Source organism: Dipodomys spectabilis, unplaced genomic scaffold (genome assembly GCF_019054845.1).
Source record: "Dipodomys spectabilis isolate Male_0828 unplaced genomic scaffold, ASM1905484v1 ptg000713l, whole genome shotgun sequence".
NCBI lineage: Eukaryota > Metazoa > Chordata > Mammalia > Rodentia > Heteromyidae > Dipodomys > Dipodomys spectabilis.
In genome coordinates, this window is record NW_024871390.1 from 269,470 (window position 1) to 279,555 (window position 10,086).

Here is a 10,086-nt window from a genome sequence, read left to right on the forward strand (position 1 = left end):
AGTGCAGGTGCCTCACACCTGTCCTCCTCGCTGAGATCTGAGGATGGTAGTTCGAGGCCAGCCTGGGCAGGAAAAACCCAGGAACCCCAGCTCCGATGAACCACCACGGAGCTGTGGCTACAGAATTTCCCCAGTGCTGTGTTCTCCACCCTTATGAATAAGACAATTCCTAATTTTGGGGGTATAGCTCAGTGGCGGGGCGCTGGGCAGTGTGTGCCAGGCCCTGGGCTCGAGGTCCAGCTGCTCCTGTGAGGGGACATCTGGAACGCGAAGACTCTGGAGAAAGTTCTGGACCTTTGCGGCTCCTTCCCAACTTGTCCTGGGGGAAAGTCTTCAGCTGCTTTGCTCACCAGATTGCACACAAAGGAACGAATAAAGTGTAGCGTCTCCACCTGCAGAAGAGGGAGGGTGGACCGTACCCCGCACAGCGCGGCTCCTCGCCCCCCATTAGGGCACAGTCTGGGCTTGGAGGGGAAAACGGAAAAAAGAGGAAAAAGTTAGCTAGACTGCAAAATGGCGCCCTTCCGTGACGTCATACGACCGCGCGCGGCGCCGCAGTCAGGGCAGAAGCGGGCGGAAGTGGCCTCGCGGGGGGCCGTCGCCATTGACATACGTCACAGGCCAAGGCTCGGGCGAGGGGCGCAGCTGCGCGCGGCTGGCGGGTGAGGGCGGAAGAGGTCGTGCGAGAGGCTGAAGGAAGGGCGGAAGCCGTCTTACCTCAGCGTCGCGCCGGCGGCGTCTGTGCTGTCTCCTACGCGTCAGTCACTTCCGAGGCGAACCGGAAGTTGCTTTGTTTTGCTTCAAGATGGCTGCTGGGATGTATTTGGAACATTATCTGGACAGTAAGAGCGGGCCGGAGGAGGGGGTCAGGGGTCGCGGGGCGTGGGGGAACCGCGGCCGCGGGGGCCTGGCGCCCCGAGGTCCCGGCCCGGGGGCCCCGGCGTCGTGAGCGGGTCCCGGGCGCCATTTCTTGGACGATAAAGAAGGGGGGGCGGGGCGGCGTCGGGCCTGGCTTGCGGGGTGCAGACGCGGGAGCGGGTCCCGCGGTCCGCGGGCCTCTGGAGCCGCACCGCCGCCGGGCGGCGCCTCCCGCGTCCGGTCAGCGCCGTCACCGCAGCCGCGGGCCTCCCGCCCTCACGTCGGGGCGGCGCCCAGCTGCGGCTTCTCCGGGCCGGGCGGGGGAGCGGAGCCTCGCTGTCAGAGCTGTCAGATGAGCCCACCGCCGCCTGTGGGCCGAGGGGGCTGGGATCGCTTTGGGGGGGCCGAGGGGGCTGGGATCGCTTTGGGGGGGCCGAGGGGGCTGGGATCGCTGTGGGGGGCCGAGGGGGGCTGGAGATCGCTTTGGGGGGTCGAGGGGGCTGGGATCGCTTTGGGGGGTCGAGGGGGCTGGGATCGCTTTGGGGGGGCCGAGGGGGCTGGGATCGCTTTGGGGGGTCGAGGGGGCTGGGATCGCTTTGGGGGGCCGAGGGGGCTGGGATCGCTTTGGGGGGGCCGAGGGGGCTGGGATCGCTTTGGGGGGGCCGAGGGGGGCTGGCGATCGCTTTGGGGGGGTCGAGGGGGCTGGGATCGCTTTGGGGGGGCCGAGGGGGGCTGGCGATCGCTTTGGAGGGGGACTGAGGGGGCTGGGATCGCTTTGGGGGGTGTCGAGGGGGTGCTGGGAATTGCTTTGTGGGGGGGCAAAGGGTGCGGGAATCGCTTTGGGGGGGGCGAAGGGGTGCTGGGAGTCCCTTTGTGGAGGAAGGTTGTGGGGTGCTGGGAATCGCTTTGTGGGGGGGGCAAAGAGCGCTGGGGATCGCTTTGTGGGGGACTTGGGGTACAGGAATCGCTTTGTGGGGAGAGATTGAGGGGGTATTGGGGTTTCAACTCATGGACCTCGGCCTTGCTAGGCCTGGGCCCGCCCCCAGCTCTGAAAGGCTTCTTTTCATGGCGGTGCAGAAAAAAAGTCCACTTCCCATCAAGTACCCGATCTAGTGTTAGGTTTATGTCTTGTGTGTAACCCGCTCTTCACAAACCCGTCACCCTGAGCGTTCAGTTCGTCTTCCAGACGCTCATTCAGCAGATATTTACTAAGGAGCTGTTATGGCTGTGTGTGTGTGTGTGTGTGTGTGTGTGTGTGTGTGTGTGTGTGTGTGTGTGTGTGTGTCCTAGGATTTGAACTCAATGCCTGGGCGCTGTCCCTGAGCTTTTACAAAGCTGGTGCTCTACCACTTGAGGCACAGCCTCACTTCTGGCTTTTTGGTGATTCGCTGGAGATGAGTCTGAATCTTCAACCTGGGCTGGCTTTGAACGGTGATCCTTAGATCTCAGCCTCCTGAGTAGCTGGGATGACAGACATGAACCATCAGAAATGGTTAGTAGTTAGCTGGCAAGACTAGATGACTGAGAAAGGCAAAGTTTAAGGCGATACTCTTCTATTTGGGAAAGTAGTGAGTTGGACTGGGCACCATTGCTGAGACAGGAAATCCTGGAGTAACAGCAGGTGTTTAAGTCGATTTTGACTTAAGCTTAGAAGTAGAAACATATCCACAAGTGTCAACAAGATCATTTAGGGATAATAAATTGAGAAAATGAAAGGAGTAAAATCTAATCTCATGACAACATTTAAGAGCCAGGCTAAGAAAACTTGAGAGATCCAGGAGCCAAAGGTTCATGCCTATAATCCTGCCTACAAGGAGGCTTAGATCTGAAGACTGAGGTTCAAATCCTACAAAGGCAGGAAAGTCCGTGAGAAACTTATCTCGAATAAATCTCCAGAAAACCAGAAGTGGCGCTGTGGCTCAAGTGGTAGAGCGCTAGCCTTGAGCTGAAAAACTGAGGGACAGCGCCCAGGCCCAGAGTTCAAGCCCATGACTGACAAAAATAATAATAATAATTCAGAGGCAAAAAAAAAAAAAGTGTGAAACCCTGAGTTTGAAACCTAGCATGCACACAAAACCAGTTTGAGGCCAGGCGCTGGTGGCTCCCGCCTGTCATCCCAGCTACTCAGGAGGCTGAGATCTGAAGATTGCAGTTCAAAGCCAGCCAGGGCAGGAAAGTTGGTGAGACTCTTAACTCTAATTAACCATCAGAAAACCCGAAATGTCTTGGTGGCTCAAGTGGTAGAAGAGCTGCTGAGGGATCGCGCATGAAAGGGTTTCTGTGGCTCATTCATAGACTCCTGCTGCTGACTTGGTTTCTCTTTTTCCTAGGCATTGAAAACCTCCCCTTTGAGTTACAGAGGAACTTTCAGCTCATGAGGGATCTCGATCAAAGAACGGAGGGTACGTGCAGAGGAGGGTTCTTCTGCGCTCATCCTGTCTCTTCCGGCTTGCTGGTAGCTATAGCTCCTGGAATGATCTGGGGGACTATGACTTTATTACCTCCTGCACTTCCTAAAATCTCTCATCTGTTCTTGCAATTCTTTTTTTTCTTCTTCTTCTTCTGCTAGTCCTGGGACTTGAACTCAGGGCGTAGGTGCTATCCTTGAGTTCTTTTTGCTCAGGGCTAGAGCTCTACCACTTTGAATCACAGTTCCACTTCTGGTTTTAGAGTAGTTAATTGGAGATAAAGAGTTACAAACTTTCCTGTCTGGGGTGGTTTCTAACTTGATCTTAGATCTCAGCCTCTTGAGTAGCTAGGATTTCAGGTGTGAGCCACTGGTGCCTGGCTGTTCTTGCTTTTTTTGTTTTGTTTTGCTAGTCCTGGGGCTTCAACTCAGAGCGTGGGCAGTATCCTTGAACTTGTTTTGCTCAAGGCTAACTCTCTACCATATAAGCCACAGCGCCACTTCTGGCTTTTACTGGGTATGTGATACTGAGGAATGGAACCCAGGGCTTCACGCATGGTAGGCAAGCACTCTACCACTGAGCCACCTTCCCAGCCCATGTCCTTACAATTAAGAGAGAGTATTAATGGTCCTCATTTATTCATCAGCTTTTTCCATAACGTGAATTATTGAGACATTGTTTTAAGGATGCAGAGATGCTATGATCTTTTTTTTTTTTTTGTCGGTCGTGGGGCTTGAACTCTGGGCCTGGGCGCTGTCCCTCAGCTCTTCAGCTCAAGGCGAGCGCTCTACCACTTGAGCTACAGCGCCACTTCCGGTTTTCTGGTGGTTTATTGGAGATAGGAGTCTCACAGTCTCTCCTGCCCGGGCTGGCTTTGAACCGCGATCCTCAGATCTCAGCCTCCTGAGTAGCTAGGATTACAGGCGTGAGCCACCAGCGCCCGGCTTGCTATGATCTTTCTACCTCCCTCAAGAAGAATTCTAGCCAGGCGCCAGTGGCTCATGCCTGTCATTCAAGCTACTCAGGAGCCTGAGATAGGAAGATCCGAGTTCAAAACCAGCCTAGGCAGGAAGAGTCTTATCTCCAGTTGATTAACCAAAAGCTGGAAGTGGAGCTGTGGTTCAAGTGGTAGAGTACCCAGTCTTGAGCAAACCAGTTAAAGGAATGTGTCCAAGCCCTGAGTTCAAGTCCTCACACTGGCACATACATAAAGGAACTCTAGACACCAAGGTTGGTCTGGAGGCGTGGCTCAGTGGTACACCACCTGCCTAGCAAGCCTGAGGCCCAAGTTCAAATTCCAGAAAAATAAAATTAGAGATCCCAATGCTGACTCTAAAGTCATTTCTGCTGTTCATTTGGATACATGAATGGAAGAATGAGAATGTATCTTTTGTTACTGATAACCACCCCAGAGTTCACAGTGGGCCTTGTACTGCAAGTTCTTGCTGTAGTCAGGACCACTGCCATGGGAGAACGTCTTACAGAAGAAAAGAAAGAAGCCGGGCGCCGGGACTCACGCCTGTCATCCCAGCTACTCAGGAGGCTGAGATCTGAGGATCACAGTTCAAAGCCAGCCCAGGGCAGGAAAGTCTGTGAGACTCTGATCTCCAATAAACCACTAGTAAAATTGGAAGTGGCGCTGTGGCTCAAGCGGTAGAGCGCTCGCCTTGAGCTGAAGAGCTGAGGGACAGCGCCCAGGCCCAGAGTTCAAGCCCCATGACCAACAACAACAACAAAAAAAGTAAAGCTAAGCCTGAACTGAACTCTGGGTAAATTTGCACACACTGGACATCGACCCATGAGAACTGCCTCCCTAATGGTGAGAGCCAGGTGACTTTCTTTCTAGAACCTTCCTAACTCCTGCATCCTTCCGTAAAGGCCAGCTGGAAATGATGAGATTGCCAGGAAGGCAGTGGAGCATAAACATTGTGTGTTTACTCAGCTCCCGGGCTCGCTGTGGCTCTTTTCTGTTTGGTCAGATTTTTTTTTTTTTTTTCCTTTTGCCATTTTTATGACCTTGTCAAATGTCAGGGAACAGCATCATTGTTATCTCAGGACGTCGAGAACCTTCCAGAATTAACTGTTAGGAGCAAAATCTAAGACACAAATGCAGAGCAGGGAAAGCAGAAAAGGTAGCAGAACTGTTCTCAGCTCTGCAAGGGACAGACGTAGATGTGAGGGTCATGAGTTCAAGGCCAGCCTGGAGCAGTGGTAAGACCTTACCTCAATAGAGTGGCTGGGCTGGGAAGGTGGCTCAGTGGTAGAGTGCTTGCCTAGCATGCATGAAGCCCTGGGTTCGATTCCTCAGTAGCACATACACAGAAAAAGCCGCAAGTTGCACTGTGGCTCAAGTGGTAGGACACCAGCCTTCTGTACAAAAGCTCAGGGACAACACCCAGACCCCGAGTTCAAGCCCCAGGTCTGGCAAAAGAAACAAAATAAGAAGAGTCGGGGGGAGGGGAGCAGGTGGGAGGAAGCTGGCCAGGCGCTGGTAGCTCAGTCCAGTCATCCCAGCTACTCAGGAGGCTGAGATCTAAAGATCACAGTTCAAAGCCATCCCAGGCAAGAAAGTCCATGAGACTCTGATCTCCCATGAACTACCAGAAAACTGGAAGTGGCGCTGTGGCTCAAGTGGTAGAGCGCTCACCTTGAGCTGAATTGCTGAGGGACAGCGCCCAGGCCCAGAGTTCAAGCCCCACAACCAAAAAAAAAAAAAAAATGGACTCCAAGGCCAAGTCCTGTCCCCACCCCCCACCCCAAAGGAAAAGAAAATAAAGGCAAAAGAAAAGAACTGCTTTAAGTTGTTTTTGAGACAAGAAGATGGCTTTTGGAATTAAAAACAAAAAAAAGCCTCAAGTTTCCCAACACATCTTTAAGCTCTGCCACTTGGAGCTCACTCCTGTAATCCCAGCTCCTCAGGAGGCTGCAATCCGAGGGCCACAGTTTGAAGTCACCCCAGGCAGGAAAGTCCCTGAGGCTTCTCATGTCCAAGTAACCACCAAAAAGTCAGAGGCCGGGGGCGTGGCTCAGGGGGTGGAGCACCAGGCTTGAGCAGAAAAAGCCAGGTGAGAGCGCAGTGCTGTGGAGTAGGTTCTGTGTAGACAGGAATCAGCCTCTGTCTGTGCTGCAGATCTGAAGGCCGAGATCGACAAGCTGGCCACCGAGTACGTGAGCAGCGCGCGCAGCCTCAGCTCCGAGGAGAAGCTGGTCCTGCTTCGGCAGATCCAGGAAGCTTACGGCAAGTGCAAAGAGTTTGGTGATGACAAGGTGCAACTCGCCATGCAGACCTATGAGATGGTACGCATTCCCCCCCCCCCCCCACCCCGCCCTTCTGCAGCGACCCCAGGGCCTTAGAACCTGCCGGGCTGTGTTTGCTGTGGTTGGTTTTGTGTTGGATCTGAGCCAGCTGGGCCTGTTTCCTGATCCTTAGAACCAAACTCTTCCCCCCCCCCCCCCCCCCCTTTGCCCACCAGGTGGACAAACACATCCGACGGCTGGACACGGACCTGGCCCGCTTCGAGGCAGATCTGAAAGAGAAGCAGATGGAATCCAGTGACTACGACAGTTCTTCCAGCAAAGGCAAAAAGAGCGGGCAGGGGGGTGGAGTGGGGGGGAGGCGGAAGACATGCTGGGCACTGCCAGGGTGGAAAGTGGGCCAGGTGAGGAGCTGGGCGCCCATGGCTCTTGCCTGTCCACGCCTGTCCACTCGGGAGGCTGAGATCCAGAGGATCGCAGTTCAAAGCCAGCGCCGTGAGACTCTGATCTCCAATAAACCACCAGAAAAGCAGAAGTGGCGCTGTGGCTCAAGGGGCAGAGCGCCAGCCTGGAGCTGAAGAGCTGAGGGACAGCGCCCAGGTCCCAAGTTCAAGCCCCAGGACTGACCCAACAGAAAGAAGTTTCTCTTCTCGTCCGCATGCCCCCCTCCCCCCATCCCCACCTCATCTCTCTGTCTCCGCTAGAAGGCAGGAGCCAAAAGGAGAAGAAGGCCGCGCGGGCTCGTTGTAAGGGCAAGATCTCGGATGAGGACGTCCCCAAAGCCACCCAGAAAAAGCTAAAACTCGTGCGCTCGTGAGTGCCCGGCCAGGCCCGGCCCGCCCCGCCGCCGTGGTCCCCTTGCCCCCCCCCCTTCCCCGGGTACAGACCGAAGAAGAGCTAGGAGAGGTCACCCCGCCGTGCCCCCCACCACGGCCTCCTCCCTGGCATCTCGGGGAGCCTCAGGTGGCAGGGGCCGCTGACCCTCTCTCTTCCTCTTGGAACGCAGAAGTCCTGAATATGGGAAGCCCTCAGTGACCTTTGGCAGTGTCCACCCCTCTGATGTGTTGGATATGCCCGTGGACCCCAACGAACCCACATATTGCCTTTGTCACCAGGTCTCCTATGGAGAGATGATCGGCTGTGACAACCCGGATGTGAGCTTCCTTTTTTTTTTTTTTGGCCTTTGTGCAGAGAAGGGGGGTGCGGGGAGGCAGGGGGAGAATGGGAGTGATCCTCTTCAATAGCCAGAAATACCCCCACCCTGTCCCGGGGCACATGCCTGTAATCCCAGCCACCCAGGAGGCTGAGATCTGAACATTGGCGGTTCAAAGCCAAGTCCAGGCTGTGAGACTCATCCCCAATAGAAAATAAAGCAAGCCCGAAATGGAGCTGTGGCTCCACTCCAGGTGCCAGCCTGGAGTGAAAAGAGCCAAGTGAGACTCCCCCCCAAGGCCCTGAGTTCAAGCCCCAGCACTCACATACACGCACAAAAGAGGGTGTCTCTTCAGAATACAAGGGTGGTGGTTGGGGCTGTGTAGCCCTGGAAGGACAGAAGAACTCCCGGCTAAGGGCTGTGCCTGCCCGGCCTCCCTCTCAGCCTCCCTGGTCCCTTACTGCCCTGGCCTCTGCCTTTCTCAGTGTTCCATTGAGTGGTTCCATTTTGCCTGTGTGGGACTTACCACCAAACCTCGCGGGAAATGGTAAGTCCTGAGGCCCACGCAGCCCTCACCCTCCCCTCCTGCTCCCCCCTGCCAATCGGAGCGGTGGAAGCCTTCTCTGCCCCCCCCTCACCCCCCCTCCGCCCCCCTTCTCCTCCCTTGCCGACTCAGGTTTTGCCCACGCTGCTCCCAAGAACGGAAGAAGAAATAGATGAAGACCAAGACCCATTTCCACAGCCCCCCGATCTGGACTTGGGAAGCGAGGATCGCCTGAGCTAGCGGCCCCGGGGGAGGGGGTGCCCAGGGAAACGTGAATGGGGGGGCTGCCGTTCCCCCCCTTCTCCTCCCCTCTCCCCCTCCCCCTTCCTGGTGCTGAGGCGGCGCCAGCCCTGGGAGACAGCCGCAGCCGACGGCGGGGCCGCGCTCAAACCATCCTTGCCCGCCTTTGCATCCGAGAGGTCGGTGCTGCTGTGCAGGGGGGGGGTCCTGCTCCCGCCCCTTGTGCGCGGGGCGGACTTGCAGGCACCCCCAACCCTGAGTCTACCCTCCCCCTTATGGGGAGGGGGGCTGGTGTGAGATTTTCTCCTCCATTCTTTCCAATTTTTCATGGTGAGGGGTCCCCCAGGTCCCTGGGGCGAGGGGCGCCTCCTTCCTCTGAGCCAAAGGGGATGGCGGATCCCGACCCTGAATGAATGAGGACGGGGCAGGCGCCGTGGCCCGCCGACGGTTCACCTGTTCAGGACCTGGGTAGGTAACTGGCCTGCCGCCGCCGCCGCCGCGCAGACGCAGCCTGGCGGATCTCGGCCGAGCGTCACCTCCGCGCCCTCCAGGGTTGGATGGGGAGGACGGGGTGCTAAGAGGGAGCCCAGATGAAATCCTGGGGGTGGGGTGCCCCCGTGCTGGCCTCCACCATTTCTGGAACTTGCTAAACTGTGCGTCTATTCTCCATCAAACATTGCCCACTAATTTTTTTTTTCCAATAAAATGATGTATTTGCGTTACCTGTGCTGGTGTGACTTTGTGTGTGTGTTTGTGTGTGTGTGTGTGTGTGTGAGAGAGACAGAGAGAGAGAGAGTCGCAGCCTGGGCTTCGATCACAGCCTGCCCGCTGTCCTGGGCTTTTGTGCTCGAGGCTGGCGCTCTACCGCTTGAACCGCAGCTCCGCTTCCAGCTTTTTGGTGATTCGTTGGAGATGGGCTCGCAGACTTCGCTGCTGGGGCTGGTTTTGAGCCGCCATTGTGAGATCTCAGCCTCCTGAGTAGCTGGGGTGACAGGCATCCTTCCGCTTCTTTGCTTTTCCTTCCCATCTGCTACCCTGGGGGTCCCCCAGTTCCCTCCGGATCCCCCCTTAACTCCTCCAGGCTCTGGGGTCACCCTGGGAGCCCTGCCTGGAGCACTGGGCCTGCGCCAGTGAAGACCAGATTTGGCCTGCGGGTTCCTGGGGCTCCTGTGGCCCTGTCCTATACCTGGGCGGGGCCTCCTGTCTACCACCTGTCAGCTGTCACCAGGTCATGGGCGGAGCCTCCTAGCCCACCTGTCCAGCTCAGGCCCGGCCCCTCACCTCCTGCTAGTCCCCGTCCCTGTACAGGCCCCGCCCTTCCCCCTGCCCTGTCACAGCGCAGGCCCCACCCATCTCCTGCACAGGGCCCGCCCCTCGCCTCTGGTCCACCACCTGCCAGCGCAGGCCCCGCCCCTCACCTCTCATCTACCACCTGTCACAGTGCAGGCCCCACCCATCTCCTGCACAGGGCCCGCCCCTCGCCTCTGGTCCACCACCTGCCAGCGCAGGCCCCGCCCCTCGCCTCCCGCCAGTCCCCGCCCTTGTGCAGGCCCCGCCCCTCACCTCTCATCCACCACCTGTCACAGTGCAGGCCCCACCCATCTCCTGCACAGGGCCCGCCCCTCGCC

At 57.0% G+C, this 10,086-nt stretch overlaps 1 protein-coding gene across 2 annotated transcripts; it reads left to right on the forward strand.

Annotated features, from left to right (window-relative positions):
• The first annotated feature begins 737 nt into the window (after positions 1-737).
• Positions 738-9,180, forward strand: Ing4 (inhibitor of growth family member 4). 2 transcript variants are annotated; one of them, XM_042672430.1, is made up of 8 exons: positions 738-842; positions 3,189-3,260; positions 6,397-6,563; positions 6,740-6,845; positions 7,226-7,334; positions 7,528-7,675; positions 8,160-8,221; positions 8,351-9,180. In XM_042672430.1, the coding sequence occupies exons 1-8, from the start codon at positions 806-808 to the stop codon at positions 8,388-8,390; spliced, it is 741 nt and encodes a 246-aa protein (XP_042528364.1). In that variant the 5' UTR covers positions 738-805; the 3' UTR covers positions 8,391-9,180. The 2 variants fall into 2 exon arrangements, with proteins under 2 accessions (XP_042528364.1, XP_042528366.1); XM_042672432.1 differs by having other exon boundaries at positions 7,229-7,334.
• Positions 9,181-10,086: the final 906 nt, after the last annotated feature.

What these genes read in the sequence shown, in the direction of transcription:
- Ing4 (XM_042672430.1), top strand. Translation starts at nt 806, where the DNA reads ATGGCTGCTGGGATGTATTTGGAACATTATCTGGACA. An exon ending in TTTGGAACATTATCTGGACA is followed by an intron (nt 843 to 3,188) that starts GTAAGAGCGGGC and finishes TCTTTTTCCTAG; the next exon opens with GCATTGAAAACCTCCCCTTT. An exon ending in CGACAGTTCTTCCAGCAAAG is followed by an intron (nt 6,846 to 7,225) that starts GCAAAAAGAGCG and finishes TGTCTCCGCTAG; the next exon opens with AAGGCAGGAGCCAAAAGGAG.